Raw genomic sequence first — 19,908 nt, forward strand, 5'->3', positions numbered from 1 at the left:
CATTAGGGGTCACTGTTGCTTCAGCCACCAGGGACAGGCAGGGTCAAGGCAGGCGTCCAGCGGGACTGGGGGTCCTTGCCGCCCACCCTGACCCTGGCAGGGCAGGGCACAGGCGTTGTAATCGCTATCGCAGAAACGGTGTCACACCGACTCTCCCCAGGCTCCGCGTGTGTGGCAGTGCGTGGCAGCATGAGCTCTTCCCCTCAAATGCCGTGGCGGCCTTGGCAGAAGAGCCTGGAAGCGGACTCCTCGGTGCTCCGGCTCTCCGGCAGCGTGCCTCCGGGGCATCTGCTCATCCAAGGGAGCCAGACACACAGACTCTGCTCTGACGCGTCCCGGCCTGGCTGGGGGGTCCAGAGCGGATGGTCATCGGGGCCCCTCCCCCACTCCTGTCCGCCCACGTCGTCTGTCCTATGATGCGCCGGCTGGGAAACTCGAGGGGCCACCCAGAGATGAGGGTGGGGGCCGGGGCAAAGCTTTTCGATGTAAAGCTTCCCTGCCGGGACGACTGCCCGAGCAGCAGGTAACAGCGGGCTTGTCCCGCTCCACCACCTTGGCGACCCTGGCGGTTCAGGTCCTCCAGGAGGTGCTGTCTGACAGCCGTGTGCTTATCCTGTAAACCCGCCTCAGGGTCACGCGTCAAGTCCCCAGGGAGGAGGGAGGAAGTTCAGTCCCTGTTAACACCATGTAGATGGAGAGATAATGGGCTGCCCGGGACCAGGGCACAAACAGACCTGAGCATTTATTGTGTCTTCTCAGCCTTCCCCTGAGAGGCAGGGGTGGGGGCAGGAGCGAGGGCAGGGAGGAGGCAAAGCTCTTACAGCCTTAATCATCCATGGGCAGGCGGGAGGTCGAGGGGAAGGGCCTGGGAGAAGGGGTGAATCTGCACCAAGGGATGCCCCTGGGGACGAGGGAGGAGGAGCACCACACTTGGGGTTCCTGAGCATGGCAAAGGAGAGGAAGGGGTGAGGCGGGCCGCGGGGCCGGGCTGGGACCGTGTTCACCCTGGTGTCTGGGTTCTCCCCCACCACCTGATGCATGGGGCGGGGCGGGGTGGGGGGGGTGCGCTGAGACACCGTGCTAAGGGCAGTGCTGTGGACCCCCATCCCCAGCATCCCAGACATGGGCAGACAGGCTTCTAGGCCTGACGCAGGGTGCTCTTCTGTTTTGAGTGCGTTGATGGCCCCACATGTCCACAGGAGACCCAAAGCTGAGGATGGGGTTCTCTGGACCCCGCCTTCCGGGTGGGTGAGCCCCTCTTCCCAGTCTGAGTAGGGCCCCCACTCTGAGAGCCTGGACCTCTCGTCCAGTCTTCCTGCTGTGACTTTGCTCACTTTCTCGTGGAGAACTCAGACTCCTGAGAAAATCTTCCTTACAGCTAGTCCACTGTGACCCCCCCCACCCCATCTTTCCTCTCCTGCTCCCTGGACCAGCCTGGGCCACCCCCTGGCCTTTCTGAGCATGGGATGGGGTGTGAACGTCTGCACACTTCACGGCCACAAAAGTCAGGACCCCTCCTCTTTGCCAGTCATGCAGGGAATAGGGTGCCCCTCAGTGCCCTGGACCCCCATTTTGGGGGCTGCAGTCTGAGGAAGCCCCTTCTGGGGTGGGTAGGGAGTCGGGTTTGGCATCAGGCAGCAGGGCCCCCTGGTTCCCCCGGCACTCTAGGCTATAATAGAAGGAAAAGAGGCGGAAAGAGGGCCGCAGCTCCCCCCGAATGCTGTCCAGGATGTGGGTGAAGGTGGGGCGCAGGCGCGGGTTCTGCTGCCAGCAGCGGCTCATCAGCTCCTGCCTGGTGGGGTGGGGGCAGCGTGAGAGGCCAGCTCATGGGGGATTGTGGGGCTACATCTGGGAGGGCCACAGGGGAGTAAGCAGGGTTGTAGGCCAGGTGGACATGTGAGCATCAGGGGAGGCGGGCCGGAATCGTGGGGGCAGGGCAGGGTAGAGAGAGCAGGGGTGGGGAAGGGGTGGGGTGACTTACAGCTGAAGGGGACAGCTCTCCAGCTCCTCCAGGACCCCACCATCCATGACAAACTTGAGCACCTGCTCGTTGGATAAGCCCTGGTAGGGCTGTTCGGCCAGGGTCACGATCTCCCAGAGCACCACACCGAAGGACCTGGAGGACACGCAGAAGAGCCTGAGCCCAGCACCGTGCCTGCTGCTCAGCGCACCTGGGCCTCTCCCCGGACCCCACCTCCACATCCCCCGAGCCCTCTGCTCCAGCCGGGCCCCACCAGACATCCGAGTGCGTGGTGAAGATTCCATCTTTGAGGGACTCGGGGGCCATCCAGCGCACGGGCAGCAGCCCCTTCCCGCCCTTGCGGTAATAGTCTGTCTCATAAACATCTCGAGTCATCCCGAAGTCTGGAACGTGAGGGTGGACAGGTATGGGGGCAGCAGAACCACACGCCAGCCCCCGCCCCAGCGATACCTCTCCCGGCCTTCTCTCCCTTCACAGACTCCAAGAATTCTGGAACGGAACGTGAGGGCTCAAAAAACCTCAGAGATCATCCCATCCCAGCCCCTCTGGCCTCAGACGGGGAATCTGAGGTGGGAGGAGCTGTCAGGGACTGAGCTGTCAGTGGGGCCTGAGTCTCCTAGCCTAGCTTGGGGAGAGTCCCTCTACTCCTCAGGCTGCCCCCCCCACCGGGCGCCCACTGTACCCCCGATCTTGACGGTGAAGTCCTGGGACACCATGCAGTTCCGGGCCGCCAGATCTCGGTGCACAAACTTGTTGGCGGCCAGGTAGGCCATGCCATCTGCGATCTCACCAGCCATCTGGATCATGTCTCCCAGCGCAGGCCGTGGGAGCCCCGGGTTGTTCTAGAGCCAAGAGAGGGGGCTGGTGAAGAAGCAACCTAGAGGTTGGACTCCTGCCAAGGACTCCCCCCCACAACTGGGCCCAAGTCTTCTCTAACTCCCCAGTCCTTGGCCCGGGGTCTTCCTGGTCTCCACCTCTGCCTCAGGCCGCAGGGATCGAAGATGGCTCTTGAGGTCCCCACGGGTCATTAACTCCATGATGACCAAAGTTGGCTGGCCCTGAGACACCACACCCAGGAGACGTACCTGGGATGGACAAAGAGCCTGGTTGCAGGTCTACCCTTGACCCACCTGGCCAAAATATTGACCTGCTGTGACCACAACCTGACCCTGACACCAACCTGACCCTAGACCCAACCGTGACCACAACCCTAATCCCAATCTAACAATGACCCTGACCTAACCCATGATCTTGATCATAACTATCATCCTAATCATCACGATTCACCCAGTTCTGACCTTAATCCCAGTGATGACCCTAATAATGGTCTGGACACTCAGTACTGACCCCCATCGGTGACTGATCTCAGCCCCAGCCATGATTCTACCATGGCCCCACCATGACCCAGTTTTGACTCTAACTCTAACCATGACTTTTACCTCAGTCCCAGCCTTGACCTTGATGGTGCCCTGACCTCATCCTTGATCCCATCCTTCTTATCTATGACTTTCACCGTAATTATGACCCTACCCTGGCAACGTCCCTGATCCCCCCTTACCACGTGGTGACACTTGAATGCCTTCATAACAGAAGCTTCCTTGAGGAACTCAATGCGTTCTCGTGGGCTGGCCAGCTCATTCACGGTCTTCAGGGCCACGGGTGTGGACTCCTCTCCAGCCTCTAGTCCTTGTGCCAGTCCCTCGTATACCATCCCGAAGGAGCCCTGGCCCAGTTCCCGGATTATGGAGATCTGCTCCCGAGGCACCTCCCACTCATCAGGGACGTACACTGAGAGGAGGTGGGGGTCACGAGGCAAGAACACTGCTCTCGGCCACGCCCCCACCCGCCTCTCTCCTCTTCAGAAGGGCTCTGGTCCCAAGGCTGCCTTCTCTAAGAACACCTCCTCGAGCGTACCTCTCCTTTCCTCCTGTCTCCCTTTCCCACGCACTTGGCCACCCTCTCCCAGACCTACTATCAGAGGCGCTGAAGTACTCCGGGTTCACAGAAGCATACAGGGTGCTGTTTCTGCAATGGGAGGTGAGGGGGTTAGGCTGGAAGGGTCCTCAGGAAGGAAGGAGCAATGTCAGAGGAAAAGGAGGAGGGAAGTTACTGACCACATTCCCTCCCATCCCTGATCAAGGTGTCCCTGGGGAGCCCTACACACTTTCCAAGCTGGCCTTGGTCCTAGTCCTGGGATCTGGGCTCTGACAGGCTGGGAATAGGGAGGACAGGTGGAGGGTAGCTCCTGCCTCCTCAGGTAGTCCTCAGAAGCCAGCTAGTCGAAATCCTGTCCCCATTTCCCTCTTGCGTTCAGCCCTAGGGGCATCTGGCATCAACTATCGCAGGGCACACGGTGAGGTCTCCTGTCTCTTCCCCTGCTTTACTGGCTGAGAACGTGGTGACCAACCGTCCCAGTGCGCCCAGACTGGGGAGTCCCAGAAGGCAAGACTTTCACTGGAAAGGTCAGGGAGAGTTGGTCCCCCAGACTGAAAGGTGTGTCTCCTCCATGCTGCCCTCAGGGGTTGAGTTATTGTTTCTAAGGAACGTGCTCGTGCTGTCTCACAAACCGCCCTCCAGTGGCACTGACCTTGGAGGAGGGCTCAGAGGGAGAAGGGAGATGGGAACCCGTAGGACTCGGCATTGTCACCTCTTCCTGCCGTAGAAGAAACCCAGGGCAGCAAGGATGATGAGCAGCATGAGTCCCACGGGGGTGACGGTGAGAAGGACGTGCAGCCCCCCGGAGTCTTCCTCCTCTGGTGGCCAGAGGGCAGCGGATGGTAGGATCAAAGATGGAGAAGTCAGAGGGTAGAGGACACTTCTGTTTTCACATGGGAAGTGAGAACAGGGGGAGGAACGGGGTGGAGTGGCCACCACGTTCCCGTGGTTTCCACCACGGGGACGTGGCTGGGGACCCAGGTGGGGCTGTGGGGAGTGCAGGTCTGGGACAGAGGCCGTGTCTACCTGGGCCGGGGACGTAGAAAGCGATGCTTTCTGTCCAGGAGCCATTGCCAGCCAGCGAGGTTGCCCGAACTCTGGCGGAGTAGTTTCCAGGGGGTAACAGGGCCAGCTGGACACCCCCAAACTTGGCATAACGTAGGCGGGACACACACAGCACTGTGGCCTCCTGAGGGCAAGATGGAACAGCTGGCTGGGAAGAGGACAGAGGCACTATTTGGATCCAGGTTTGGGGGTCCCGGGGTACCTACCTCTCCCAAGCGGCGGTACTTGATTTCATACTTGAGGATGAGGCCGTTGGGGTCCGGGGGCTCCAGCCAGCGCAGGAGGACGCTGCTTTTGCTGGCTGCTTCCCAGGCCACCTTCCCTGGGATGCCATCGGCTTCTCCTGCGGGAGAGGGCACCAGGCAGCCCAGCCCCAGTATTTCCTCTCAACTTCACCTTCAGGCACAAGGGGCTAAACTCCGAGGGTCCAGGGAGCTCGGGGGTTATGGGGACTGGGGGGGCGGTGAGCAGAGCGAGACCCTGGAGGTATGAGGAGGTCGAACTCGCTAGCTGGAGCACTAATGGGTAGAGTCCTCGGGGTCGGTGGCGGGGACGGGAGGGGGGCGTCACGTACTGTGGGGCATGGTCCGCGCGAAGACGAAGGTGGCAGCGCTGCAGCCCACGGTGTGCGCCGCGTGGTTGCAGGCGTGGATGTCGATCCGGTATTCCGTGAAGTGGCGCAGGCCACTCAACACTGCGCGCTCCCGGGGCACTTTGTCCTCCTGGATCTCGAAATCCGAGTTGTTTCCCCCAAGCCGGAGGGCCCCGGCGGACCGGCGGTGCCTCCCCGAGTCTCTGGGGAGTGCGCGAGTCAGAGCCGCGGCCGCGCCCCAGAACCCCCCAGTTCCGCCCGGCTCACCTTTGAGGGCTCTTATGGATGGACGTCACCTTCCAGGGGGATCTGGGGAGACCCGGGAGGGCCGGGTCAGGCCCCGCCCACACCCCCGCCCTGCGAGACCCGCTCCTCCCCGGCCTCGCCCACCAGGCCCGCCCCGCCCCCGGGTCTGGCCGCACTTGGGGATGGTGATGGCGTTGTGCAGGAAGTTTTCGAACTTCTTCTGGAACGAGGCCTCTTGCGCCTCCAGCGGCGGCAGGACCTGCCCGGGAGGGGTGTGCTGGCAAGGGCAGCAGCCAGGCTCCATCTCGGTCTCCAGTTCCCCGTCTTCGCGGTCGAAGCGGGGGTCGCTGTTGCTGGTGGGCAGCCGCAAGCCTGGCGCGGCGCCGGGGGAAAGACGCGGTCAGACGGACAGCGCCCCGGCCCCGCCGCCCCGACCCTCCGGCCTGCGCCGCTGCCCTGCGCACCGCGGTGGCAGTAGTCGTTGAGATAGAGGTCGCCGTCCTCCGCCAGACGCTGCCACAGCACCAGGTAGTAGGTGATGTTTCCGTTGCGCTGAGTCGGTGGCTTCCAGCGCACCAGCAGGTGGGACGAGGAATTGGACGTGGAGATGACGTCCTGGGGCACCGTGGGCGCTGGGGACCGAAGCAGGGTACGACTGAGGCGCCGCGGATCCCCCTTTCTAGTACTGTCTGGTAATGGCCCCTCTCTGGGGTCCAAGCCCCTCGTATTTTCCCAAGGAATCCGTGACCCTCAACCCGCCCTTCCTGGAACTCAGAATCCTGGCCTTCCCATGTCCGCCCGAGGCCCTTGAGTTGGCTCAAGTATTCCCCCTGCACCCTCCGACCCGCAGCCTCCCTAGGACCCTAGGCCAATGAATGCCCCCTGTTCTTTCTAGGTCTCAAACATCTGGCTTCCCAGTCTCTAGGGGTCTGGTGTTCGGCGACCCAGCTTCTCTATTTCGGGTGCCTGCGTTCCCTCATTCCCATTAGGACTCAGACATCTAGCTCCCACCCCCTTCGACTTCTTCAGCCTACCCGCAGGCAGGGTTCGGAGGTAGACGATGGGGCTCTGGGCTCCTTGGTGGGGGCTGTCCTCAGCAGTGGTCAGTGTGATGGCCCGCACAAACACTGCATACTGTGTCCAGGGCTTGAGGGGCGCTAGAGTCACCCCGGGTTCTTGGGTGCGGCTTAAGGGCAGCTCCACATCCAGGAGGTTCCAGCTCTGGGTCCCACAGGCATCGGGACCTATGTGCTCTGTGGCATTCTGGAATGGGCTGGACATCCCATCCCTAGAGCTGAGTGAGGGGCACCTCGGCCCCACCCCTGTTTCTAGCACCCCCCTCCTCTCTGAACCCCTCTAAGACGGTCATTGTCATTCTTCTTCCAGTATGCATGAAGGAATCCTGCTCTTTGGGGGCACTCACTGAGTGGGTCTGCTCAGGGCTGGGATTGAGCCGGCATAGCCACAGCCACGCTGCGAGGCAGTGATGCTAGGGGAGCTTCCTGAAGGACCCCTGAGGTTCTCTACTTTCTGAGCCCAGAGGCCGCTGGGTACAGTTGTGTGGACTGTGAACTGCACAAGCCAGGCAGGGGGTGCTGTGCACACTGCCAGCCCATGTTAGTGCTCCTCAAAGTGTGGTCCGTGGACCAGGATTCCCTGGGAGCTTGTTAGAAATGCAGATTCATGGGCCCTCCCCAAGACTAACTGAATCGGAACTTGTGGGGATGGGGCCCAGGAATCTGTATTTCGCAAACTCTCCAGCTTTCCATTCTGGAGACTTTCACCTACCACTGAGGCCCCGGAGAGCCTTGGCCCTTTGAGCCGGCCTCCCACCATTGACTTCCCCTCCTTCCTCCCAGGCCAGGCCCTGTGCTAGCCGGAAACTAAGACCTGTCCATTTTAATTCACAGGAGTGCTTCCAGGCCAGGTGCCCCCCCCCCCCCCCGTCTTCTGTGTACTGTAGAGGGGAGTACTCCCCATGGCTGCCCTCCCAGCCTGCCATCCCGAACCCACCACTCTCCTCTAAGAATTTTAGTTTTGATCCCTAGCCATGCTTTTGGAGAAATCCTTCCTGTGGTCTAACCACTACCCCTCCTGCTATGGTCAGTACACTCTCTCCAAAGACGAGAGCAGCCCGTCCTTGGCTGTCCCTGCTCCCTCCCCTCCTCAGGCTTTAATGAAATGCTGGCAGAGCTACGCATAATACCGGCCAAATGAGTGGGTACTCCCCAAACCGCTGCTGGGGCAGGAGCATGCGGTCAGTCCAGAACATTAGCATAGAGAATTGAAGTTTAATTATCCAAGCCTTCCCAGCGGGGCGCCTCTCCTGGTCTCTCAGAAGTCCTGACTGTCCTCTCCACTTCACTGGGGAGGTGAAACTGAGGCACGGAGGGGTGAGTAAAGTGAGGGAGAGCCAGACGTGGGCCCTAAAGGGAGTGAGACTTGGGGGTCCTGGCTTCTTGATTCTCGGTAGCCCCGCGGTGCTCTGCCCTCACCCGTCACGCCTCCCCCGACTGCGTCTGTGAACAGTTCGGCCCGGTCCGGTTCTGACCCCGCCCCCGGGCTCTGGCCCCGCCCCCGATCCTAACCCCGCCCCTCGGGGCTCTGGCCCCGCCCCGGCCCACTCTGGCCCCGCCCCCGGCACTCACGACTCCTTGTAGTACACGATGAAGCTGAGCAGGTCCCGAGCCTCCAGCGGCTCGTAGCGCTCCCAGCGCAGCAAGATGCTGTCGGCCTGCGTCACGTTGGACACGAAGCGCAGGGTGCGAGTCTGACCTGGGCGGGGCGAGGGGCCAGGGGCCGACACCTGCCGTCAGCCGCGTTCGTCTCCGCCCGAGTCGCCTACTTCCGAGCCCCCACCCTGACCCCGCCGATGCCCCCCCAACGTGGCCTCCGGAGAGAACCTATCGTGTTGTCCGCGTCAAACGCCCCCCCGCCCCCGCCCGGGTGCTTGGCTGTATGTTTCAGTGCGCGTGCGCATGTCTGGGGCTTCTAGGGGTCCTGTCGCTCTGGGGTTGCGGTGTCGGGGCTCACAGGCGGCGCGGTCTCCGTTGGTGCGGGGGTTGATCTCAGCCTTGTTTTGCCGTCCCCGCGTGCCGGTCACCTCCTCCAGGCGGTAGATGTGCTCCAAGCAGAGGCGAGGGTTGAAGGCGAAGTATATCTTGCCCACGGGAATGGTGAGCCCCGCAGCCACCCAGGACCCCAGCTGCTGCAGGTTCTGGTTGTCCAACACATACAGAGTGTAGTTCCTGGGGACGCCAAGAGACCTTGCGCTGCAGGGGAGGTGGGGGCAAGGGGTGGGGAACCGGGGCGCCTCATGGGCCCCTCCTGGAGGGGCTGTGCTGGGGGCACAGGGAAGGAAGGCCACTCAGCCTGGGGCTATGCCTCTCCAGCTGGAGTGTGGGTACCCCTGGGGTCCGTGGCAGTTTGGGGAGACATGAGATACCACTCAGCTGGATGATAATTTAATACATTCTCTGGGGGCGACTGGGGGGCTCAGTGGGTTCAGTGCCTTCTTGATTTTGGCTCCAGGTCATGATGTCAAGGTCATGATCTCAGGCTGGTGAGAACAAAACCCCTCTCAGGCTCTACTCCGTGCGAAGCCTGCTAAAGATTCTCCCTCCCTCTGCCCCCCCCCCGTCCCGCTCACGTGCGCACAGCGCTCTTTCTTTCTCTTGAAAATAAATAAATAAAATAAAATAAAACATTCTCTGTATTTTGAAAAATCCTAGCTATGTTACAGGTAGGTCTTGACTAGTAGGTGGCAGGGATGGGTTTCAAACCCAGGCGGTCTTGCTCTGCAGTTGAGAGCATCGGGGAGCAATGGTAGCCAGCCTACGTGGAGTCAGACGTCACTGTAACTTACATAGTGCATACTGTGTTCCAGGCACTGTTCTAAGTGCTTACACAGAACAACGTAAGTAATATTCACAACAGCCCAAAGAAATTAGTGCTATATTAACCCCATTTTGCAGATGAGAAAACTGAGGACTAGAGAAGTTAAGTAACCTACCCAGTGTCACACAGATAGTATGCAGCAGAGCTGGTTCCAGAGCCCATGCTCTTTCCCCCTGTTTGGGGAGTGTTAGGGAGGACATGTGATAGAGGGAGCTGGTCAGAAGCTGTTTCTGACCCCTTACCCATCCACCATGGCGTCCCCCCGGATTAGTTTGAGGTTCTTGAAAAAGCCCAGGGACACGAGGGCAAAGGAGTGCTTGATTTTGAGGAAGCCGGTGATGGTCTCTATCAGCCCCAGGCTGTGCTGCAGTTCCAGCTCTAGGTTATCTGGAAATGGGGAGGACAGGGCTGCAGCAGGGTGGGGAAAGTGTATGGCCAGCAGGGGGTGGGAGGGGAGGTGCTGACGGGGTGCAGGGAGGGGGCCCTTAGGACTGGGACCCAGGGTGATGGAAAGCAGTGCTTTAGCTGGGTCACTGTCAGGGTCATGGCCAGAAGGAGAGGTGTGCCCCGAGGAAGGTACTGACAGCCCTGGCGAAGGTTGACGATGAGGCTCCCCTCCACATGGGTGCAGCCCACCAGGTCCTGTGCCGCCTGGATGGAGTCGATGGTCTTGGTGCCCACCTTGCACTCTTTGGGGCACAGCCCCTCACACTTGTGGCAGAATATGCTAGCAGGGGCAAGGGGAGGGTCTAGAATGAGCCCTGGACCAGTGTGGACCCCTTCACTGATCCGAGAGTGCCCCCACCCCCCTACACTCACCTGCTGCCATTGCGGGTGAAGCCCGGGGGGCACTGGGCCAGGCAGCTGCCCCCGTGGATGCCGAAGGTGGAGGCGCGGCCGGGCACGGAGCGCAGGCTGGCACAGTGCTCTGCCGTGACACAGCGCCAGGACTCATGCTGGTAGGTGCCTGGAGGGCAGGCCCGGTGGCAGGCGCCCTGGAAGTAGAGGTGGCGACAGGCCACGCAGGCCCGGGGGTCTTCTGGCCGGCTGCAGCCCCCCAGGCATTCAGTGTGGCAGCACTCACCCCCAGCTGTGCAGGCCAGCCCATGGGGACAGGGACACACTGTGGACAGAGTGCTGAGTTAGGCCTGCCCCCCTCCCTCATCCTGGCGCCACCCCTTCCCCCTGGGAATAACACTCTTAGACAGCATCCAAATTCCTCCAATTCAGATGACAATGGTTGCTGGCTCACTTGTCCCCAGATGGGGCTCTTGAGAACCAGGACCGTGGCTCCTCTCTGTGGCTTCCCATCACCCACGGCGCCTGGTCAGGGTTCAGAGCTCAGGACAGAACAGTGACCTTGTCCACCAGGTCTGCCTCTCCCCAGCCTGCTGTCCTGTCTGGGCTTGGTGCTCAGATCATCCCTGGGCATGGTGCCAGGGGGAAACTGCCAGCTTCTCCTGGGCAGTGAGGCCTGGGGCCGGTGGGCCTGGGAGTGTGTGCAAGGAAGGGGGTGCCACTGGTCATTGCACCTGCCCATACCTCCACCCTCCAGCAGCTGTGAGTGGGTTTGGGGCTGGGGGCTCCTGGCGTGCGAACTCTGCAGGTGGCAGCCTGCTGTCTGTGGGAGCGGGCGCGTGGTGGGGTCGGCTAGGGCGTGTTGATACTGTACACGAGCGAGGACGTGCGCTGCCGTGTTTACAGCCAACACGGAGGCATGGGGACGTGGGGCCCAGAGGATACAGAAGGGATCTGGTTACTCTTGTGCTCTGATGCTGAGGCTTATGGGCGAGGGAGCCCCAGGTTGGGGACTCCAGATCTGCTCCTAGCCTCTGGAAGGTCTTCCTTTTCTCCTCCGTAACTTCTGCTTCCTCCTCCCATCATCCGCTCCTTGTATCACTTCCCCCCTTTGCTGTGCTCCCTTCTGTTTTCTCTCCATGCACCTTACTTCCTAATGATCGCACCTGTTCTGTCCTTTCTCTTTCCCACCCAGCTCCCTCCCTCTCCCAATACTGCCAGCCCGCCTGACTGACAAGAGGACCTGACTCACAGGACCAGTGAGGGTCAAGGTGAACAGCGCCGCAGTATGTGGACCCACGCCATCCTGGGGCCGCCCAGCCCCGCCCGCCCCTGCCCTCCCTGAGCCCGCCCCCCCCGCTGGTGTTCTGGGTTGGTGCCCACCTCTCTGGCAGTGGCTGGAGGTCCAGCACCTATAGTCGGTGTGCCCACTGAAGGTGGTCCTGGCGCAGGGCTGGCCCGTGGCGCCCAGCACGCCGGGGCACACGTCCGCACACTCCTCACGCAGCTTGTTGCCCACGATGTGGTTGGCGCCAGGCGAGGGCTGCAGCAGGCCCCAGTCGATGGTGGAGAGGTGGCAGAGCTCCTGGTTCTTCTCCACCCGCACGGCCCCGCGCAGCACGGCCCCCAGCGCCGGCAGCCCCACGTCCCGCAGGTGCGGCATCTCGTAGATGACCAGCGCGTAGCCCAGGAAGAGGCGGGCGCCACGGACCACCGCCAGGTTGGGGAAGAGGTCCCGCAGGCTCTCCAGACCGTAGACGCGGAAGAGTAGCAGGTAGTCAGTGACCTGAGTGAGGCGCGGGAAGCTGATGCCGCGGAAGTCCTCGCCCGTGGCCGTGAACATGAGCAGGATCTGCAGATGGCCCTCCACCACGCTGCAGTTCTCCAGCCGGCGCAGCTCTGCCACCTCGGAGCGGATGTCCAGGCTGGGGCACACTGCGGGCACAGGCGGCCACGGCCGTCAGCTTTGGGGGAGGGGCTCCTCTCTGGGAGTGGGACGTGGCGTGGGAGTAGGGCTCTGCTGTGGCCTCCTCCCTGGGCCTTCGAGGCTCCCGGCAGCGTGAAGGGCCCCCACCAGATGGGCGACGTGGCAAACCTGAGCTCCCCTTCCCTCCCCAGCCTGCCTCCCTTCTCAGGGGACTGCCATTGCATTTCCCTGGTGAGACTCCGAATCTAGAGTCTTCTTTGACTCCTTTCCTCTGATCCCCGCACACCCTGTGGACTCCATCTTTAAATCACAGCACATGAGCCACTCGTCCCCAGCTTCCCTGCTGGCACCATCCCTTCTCCTGGATTACTGGCAGTGGCCTCTCAGATCCTCTCACCACCGCTGCCGCCCTGGTCTCCACCCCTGTTCTGCACTGTAGAGCCAAAGGGAGCTTCTCAAAACAGGCTGGATCCCTCCACAGCTTTAACCCCCCAGCTGACCCCCATCTCACTGATCGAAAGCTCGAGTCCTTACCCCAGCTGTCAAGGCCTCTTCGGCCTCTCTGACCCCATCCCCTTCCCTCTCTTCTTCAGCCACACTGACCTTTTTGCTGTTCCTCCCACAAGCCAGCCAAGCTTCTGTCCTGGGGTCTTTATACCTTCTTCTGTTCCCTCTGGCTAGAACACTGTTCCCTCTAAATGGTCCCTCACCTCCTTTAAGTCTCTGCTCAGATGTTCTCTGCTCAGAGGTCCCCTCCTCAATGAAGCCGTCTCTGACCATTCTTTTAAACCCTCTGTACCCCGCCTTCCTACTTAATTTTTCTCCTTAACTCTTAACACTGGCTAATATATAATTTACTTGTTCTGTTTACTGTAAGATCCAGAAGGGCAGGGATCTGTGTGTAAGTCATTGCTGTATCCTTAGTGCCTGGTATAGTGCCCCACACAAACTCGGGGCTCAGTCACTATCTGATGAACGAATGAATGACTTCATGGCTGAGAGGCAGAGCTTCAAACACCCCACTTCCCTTCCAGGCCTAAGGGGGCTCGATATCTGGTCCCCGCATTGCTTTAGCCTGGGAGGGACGTTCCATGGCTCCCCATTGCCCGAAGTTCAGACTTCAGCTCCTCAGCCTGACGTCGCGGGGTGTTGATACACAGGCCCACAGGAATACCTCCAGCCTCAGAGGGGTTCCTCGGCCTGGTCACATGCTCAGCTCTTATCCCGCAAACCACAGGTCAAGCCCGTCTCCCCTGACCCTCTGACCTGAGTCCATCCCTTCCCCCTCGGGCTGGGCAGCACCTGCCCTAGCACTGCCGTTTCCCGTTTTTGTCTCCCTCTAAGGAGGGGATCTGCTGAGGGTGGGGCCCTTGTTGGTCCTCGCCGTGTCCCTCCATGGCGCTCAGTTCAGGGCTGGAGCACCAGGCCCTTGGGGACCATGGTTTGAATCGATGGACATTTGGTTCCCAAGTCCACTCCTCTCCTGGGGACCGGGGTGTGTCTGGCTTCTTTAGACCCAGGCCCCAGGCCCACTTTCCTTTCTCTCCCCGAGGCACTGAGGACCTGTCCCTCGAGTGGGCTGGGTACCTGGCCCACATGCTCTTACTCTGCTCCCGGGGATACCTTGCTTCCGTGGCAGGAGATGCAAGTCTTAATTCTTTAGCTGGCCACTCCAGCCTGCTAGGCTGTCCAGCCTCTGCTCCCTCGGTTCCTGCCTGGCTCTGGACACTCTCCACAGACCCTGGCCCAGCCCCTGCTCCCTGGGGCTTCAGTCACACCTTCTCCCTGCTGTGCTTAGTCACACCTTCTCCCTGCTATGCTTAAAGGTCCCCGTGTTTGGCTCTGCCCAGTTGCTGTGTGTGTGTGTGTGTGTGTGAGAGAGAGAGAGAGAGAGAGAGAGAGAGAGAGCGAGCACACGCAGGTGCACACGCACACACACGCACAAAGAGAAAGAGAGAATGAGAAAACACTTCTAGCCCTCCAGGCAAAGGCCAATCAGGGCCTCCAAGGCGCCCACATGCCACTTCCCATCATGCCCCTGCCTCTCTAGGGCTCCCCTGATGGGAGTCATTTGGAAAAACAAATCCACGACCTTCACAGATTAACCCCTGCCTGCCTCCCCTCAGGACATGACCCTGTGCAGAGCTGCACTGGGAACAGGACATCTGGGTCCCCTGTGACCAAACAACCAAATGAAACCCCCCCTCCCCTTGCCTCCGCTCCTCCCAGGGACGTGCTCCCCTCCTGACAACCATGCCCCTGGCTGGCATCCGCTGTTCCCTGTCCTGGAGCAGCAGTGGAGGTGGGGGAGGGGGCGGCGGAGGGGCTATTCCTTGCCTGCACAGCCTTCCTGACTGGCACTCTTCAGGGGACCCCATACCCCAACCCATTTGCAGTTTTCCTCTGTCTCTGATCTGCTCCTGGAAGCCCCTAGTCTGAGGGCATCACAGAACCCCTCAGTGGGCACAGGGCCCTGAACCCCTGAGCTGCCTCAGTCTGGAAGGGGATGGTGGGTTTGGGGAAAGGCACGCTCTTAATCCTTCCCCTTTTGAATCTTGCCCGCTCAGCTTCTGTTCCTCCTCCTCCAGGCTTTCCGCACCCCCACAAGGGCCACCTGGTCTATATGGTCCTCCCGTCCCAAACTCTGCACGTGGGAAGTATCTGGCCTGGAGCACTAGTGAAAGGCAGCCCCCAGCCCAGTGGATGGGCCCTAAGTGTGGGGGCCACGGGACAAGGCCCAGGGGCCGGTGCCCAGAGCCGCAGGCTAGCTTTCCCTCCCAGTCCTCTGAGCCTCAGTTCCTTGTCTGCACAGTGGGGTTCAGTTACCTCATGGTGCCCAGTTCTGAGCTACCCATCCCATCCCTGTGCCTGTCAAATTCAGTGGCCCTGGAAACGACTCCTAAGACACTCCCCCTCATGCCCTTCTCTTTCAGGCTTCCTGAGATCAGGGTGTCAAAAGTGGGGGTGGAGGACATCTCTTCATCCCTGTGTTTCAAGGTCCTTCTCACATCCCAGGGAACTGAGAGGAAACCATGCTTCTGTGGGGAGCTAACCGCCCTTGCTGGTGGAAAGTCCTTCTGAGAGCTAACCCCAGTCTTCATGCTGCAGTAGGTAAACACATATGTCTGGCTGGAAGCTCAGTTGTTTGCCCCCCAGCTGGCTGGGGGCTGAGGGAGGGGTGGAGATGGGGCTCCAGGAGACAGTGTTGGGGGACTCACCCTCTAGTGTGTCCAGGCGAAATCCCAAGAAGAGGAGGGTCACGAGCAGGCGTGCTCCCCACCCGCACAGCCTGGGTGCTGCCATTGTGCCAGCCCTGCCTTCTGCCCAGTCCTGGCTTCTGCAGATGGCTCCGGGGAGAAGGGTCTGGTCTGGCAGGCCCTAAGGGACACAGAGAGGCAGACTTCAGGGGGGAGGGAAGAGTAGGGGCCCACCGAGGGGGAATCCCACACGGAGATAGCAGGAGACACAAAGACAGCCACAGGCAGCTGGAGACACACTCAGTCCGAACCCAGAGACAGAGAGATGGGGACAGAGATGCAGACGAGACAAGGAGAGGCCTCCAGAGGGAGAAAGGCGCCCAGGGTGCAGAGCAAAAGGCAGTCCAGGAGGCCTGCCAACCCCCAGCAAGCGGCGAACAGAAGGCGGGGGAGCCCGCCCGGGACAGTGGCGCGGACTCGCCGGGAGAGCGTCCCAGATCCTCTCGGGAGGTCTGAGCTGCAGGAGCTGCAGGTGGCGGCGCGGGGTCGCGCTGTCTCCGGGCTGGTGGGGGCCGCGCCCAGCTCCCGCCCTCCCCGCCCCAGGGCCGAACGGATTGGCTTGTTGGGACCTCCGGCTCCCTCCGTCCTTCCCGCCAAACCAAAATATTTAGCCTGACAACTGAGAGGGGACAGGTCTGTTGGGGAAATAAGGCCAAAATACAGGGGGCTGGTTGTCCGGGAATGGAGCTACCCCATCGCCCCTGCGGACTCACTCACGTGGGTCCGCGCTGCCGGCGGAGGAGGGGGGCCGCGTGGCGGAGTGGGGAGGTGGAAGTTCTGCCCCCTGGAGCCCTGACACCTGCTGGGTGACTTCTAGCAGCCACCACCCGGCGGAGCGAGCTTGCGGAAACCTGGCGGGAACGCGAACCGGGTCCTGAACACGCAAGCCGTTCGCCTCTCCGTGCCCCTCGCCGCCACCCGGGGGCCGCCACCTCCGCTTTCGCGCGAGGCTCCGTCCCAGCCAAGTCTCTCGGCCACAGCCAGGATCCTGTGGGCTCGCCTCTGTCCGGTTGCCTTCCCAAATCAGTCTGTCTGTCCCCGTCTCGGGGCTGGGGGTTTGGCGGAGGGGCAACCGCGCGCCTCTTCTTCTAGGGGCGCTAGCTTCGCGCGCTCCCTGCGGCTCTCCCTGCGCGAGAGTCCCTCCTCCGGGACCCTCCTGCTCGTCCTTACCGCCCCCCCCCCCGCCCCGGACTGAGACTGGCGGGCTCCTGCAGCCGCCGAGGCCCGCGGGGTGGGAGGCGCTGGGGATCCCGGGGCTTTCCGGGTGCGCGGCCTCCGAGGACCGACGGGTCCCCAGCTCCACCCGCGGGCGGCTCCCTTGTCCGAGGAGCTAAGAGAAGATCTATTAATTTCTCCGCGCAGAAATCGATGCTCTTGTCAGTGCGGCGATCGATGCCAGCCCAGCCCGGCGGGGCCCCACCCGGCCTGGGGCCTGGCGCTGGCCGGCCGGGGTCAGGGGCGGTCGCTGGGGCCTGGGGCGCAACTCCGTGGGGGCTGCAGAGCGCGCCCCCCTCCCCGCAGAGCTCACACCTCTGCGCGCGGGCCTCTAGCGCCACCCTGTGGTCTTTCCTGAAAGCGGGCATCTCGGCTTCCTGGGCTCCCTTCTCAGGTTGTTTTGGGGCGACGCCTTCCTTCTGCTGTTTTCTTGCCCCAGGTCCTGCGTTTGGTCCTTTTGGGGTCTCTTCCCCTTTCTTCCTAGGGTTTAGAGAGTGTTTTACCTCATTTACCCCAAGTGACATCGTACACTCCCTCAGGGGCACGCACCGCGAAGAGGGAGATCTGAGGCGGGGGGCTGACTGGGATGACCCCGATGGTAACCTCGCCCCCGCCCTGTCATCTCCCCGCCCCCTAAAGGCAGCTGCTTTAGGCTGGGAGAAATAACGGATCCACTTCCCAGCCACCGCCCCCCACCCCAGCAGACAGCTCTAAGGCGTTCCCTCTGGAGCAGGGGGTTTTGGGGGAGAAGGGGTGCGGGGTCCCCCGAAAGGGGTGGCGGCAGCCTTGGGGCTAAGGACGGGAGCGGTGGGGGTGGAGCCGGAGGGGGCAGGGCGGGGCGGGGCGGGCCGCGGGCCCCGCCCTTTCCCGGCGGCCGGGTCTTTAACGCGGCGGGCGCACGTGTCGGCGGAGGCCCGGCGGCCGCGGCTGGGAGCGCACGGACGGCTGCCGGCCGGCGCGATGCTGCGAGGCGGACCGCGCGGGCAGCGGGGCGGGCACGGCCGGGCGGCGGGGCCGAGCAGCCTGCTGGCCTGGCTGATGCTGGCGTCCGCGGGCGCCGCGCCCTGCCCCGATGTCTGCTGCCCCCACGGTCCCTCGGGGCTGCGCTGCGCCCGGCCTGGGGCCCTGGATATGCTCCGCCGCCTGCCGGGGGCTGAGAACCTGACGGAGCTGTGAGTGTCCGGAGGGCGAGCGGGCGCGGGGGGCGCGGGGGCGCGCGGGTGTAACGGTGCCCCGAGGGTGCGCACTCTCGTCGGGCCGGCGGGGTCGGGAGAGGAGGGCGCGGCGGGAGGCTGCACCTGGGCCTGCCTCCGCGGCCGCGCTCCCGGCCGGCAGCCACCGCAGTGACCAGACGGACGGTGCTTGGTGCTCGGTGCAGCTGGGGCAAAGGGGGCTGTCCGTGGACCAGGTCTGAAACAGCCCATCCATCTGGAAGCAGCCTTTGAAGATCAGACAGGAGCCCAAGCTCTGCCTCCTGGGGGGGGGGGGCCGGTTGGTTAGTTGTGGAGAACTCCTCTGTTTGGCACCCTTACCGCCTTAGCCCCTTTCCAGGGGAAGCTAGCCCCTACCCCGTTCCTTGCCATGACCGGGCAACACCAGCTCTTACCTCTGGAGCTGGGGACTGAGCTAGAAGAGGTGGGAGGTGGTGAGGAGGCATAGCTTGGTGGCTGAGCTCTCTTCTCCCTGTTGCCACCATCTCTTGTCCCCACTATCCCTTGATTTGGGTGTAGAGAACGAGACTCCTGGCTTCTCTGTCCCCGCCCTGTCTCCCTTTCCACCCTGGTCCCCCTACTTGGGGCAGAGAGCCAGGCTCTTGTTGACAGACTCTCCTCTTTTCAGGGCCCCAAACTGGGAGAAATCTCCAGCATTCTGTAGTACTCTGACAACCTGCAGTAATTGGTTACAAAATACTGGAGTACTTGTTCTCGCCTGGTGAAACCTACGAGAGTATTCTGTAGTAATTGGCCTAGAGGCACTCGGGCATCGGGCATCCCATGGCGATGCCGGGGAAAATACTTGAGTATTCTATGTAGCTGATGGGGCCAGCAAGACTTCTAGAAGAGGAGAGGGACTGCTAGAAAAATCCTGGTCCTGCCCTGCTGGCTGGGGCTTAGAGGGTGGGCAAGGAGCTGTGGCCTCATGCAGTGACGGTGATGGGTTGGAAGGCGTCCGAGGTGGGAACCCTCGCTGTCTGGAAGTTACTTGAGCAGCCTGCGATAACTGGCAGCGAGGTACTCCCGTATCTCATGGTAATTAACGGGAAGGTCTTCAGTCTCTCTCTTTAATGGCCCTAGGGAGACCAGGAGGAGAGGAGATGGCCTTGTCTGGGTCTGGGCCTAGGGCCCTGCAGGATGGGAGGGGCTGTCACCCCCAGCCCCGTCCCCCCACTCCCCTGCACCTTCACACCAGGGCCTGGGCTCCAGAATGTTCCCCATCAGAGTTCTTGTCCCCGTTCCCTTACCCAGTGGGTCCAGCCCCCGAGGGGTGGGGGACATGGGCAGGCTGGGCTGGGGAGCAGGAGGCATGCAGGGTGGGGAGCTGTGAGGTCCCTCTGGGTGGGGCAGCGGCCTGACCCCCTGCCTCCGCCTGCCCGTCCCCTCCTCCTCCCTCACCCGCAGAGCTAACGAGGAGATAATGGACTCGAAAAGACAGATTGATGATGAATCCAAACGAATGAGGCAGCTTTGAGTGCGCTGCCCGACAGCTTGCACACGGCGGGCGGCCGCCACCCCTCCCCAGGTCCTTCCAGCTCTAAACCCTGTGAGCAGGGACGCGCTCTCCCAGAGTCGTGAGGGATTGCTCCCTAGGCCTCCAGGGACCAAACGCTACCTGGCGGTGCTGCTGGGCCAGCGCTGGGAAGCGGGAGGGGGAGAGGTCACGCAGGCTGGTTTCGGTTCCAGCCAGGGAAAGGGAGGAGGGAGAGTTCTGAGAACAGGCAGTGAGTCAGGGGCCCAGGGGCCCCTGACGAGTGTGCACGGTGCGGGGGGGGGGGTAC

General features: G+C 62.1%; 1 protein-coding gene across 1 annotated transcript; it reads right to left on the reverse strand.

Moving 5' to 3' along the window:
* Positions 1–718: 718 nt before the first annotated feature.
* INSRR (insulin receptor related receptor) lies at positions 719–15,744 on the reverse strand. The gene is made up of 22 exons (XM_040635833.1): positions 15,660–15,744; positions 11,898–12,449; positions 10,536–10,839; positions 10,301–10,443; positions 9,959–10,103; positions 8,853–9,067; positions 8,468–8,594; positions 6,854–7,092; positions 6,284–6,451; positions 5,996–6,191; positions 5,841–5,882; positions 5,556–5,776; positions 5,188–5,324; positions 4,943–5,105; positions 4,629–4,734; positions 3,954–4,006; positions 3,540–3,769; positions 2,956–3,066; positions 2,664–2,823; positions 2,235–2,364; positions 1,982–2,116; positions 719–1,792 (listed from the first exon to the last, which is right to left on the reverse strand). The coding sequence occupies exons 1-22, from the start codon at positions 15,742–15,744 to the stop codon at positions 1,552–1,554; spliced, it is 3,903 nt and encodes a 1,300-aa protein (XP_040491767.1). The 3' UTR covers positions 719–1,551.
* Between the last annotated feature and the right edge of the window lie 4,164 nt (positions 15,745–19,908).

This window comes from Ursus maritimus, unplaced genomic scaffold, assembly GCF_017311325.1.
Source record: "Ursus maritimus isolate PB19 unplaced genomic scaffold, ASM1731132v1 scaffold_2, whole genome shotgun sequence".
Taxonomy (NCBI): domain Eukaryota; kingdom Metazoa; phylum Chordata; class Mammalia; order Carnivora; family Ursidae; genus Ursus; species Ursus maritimus.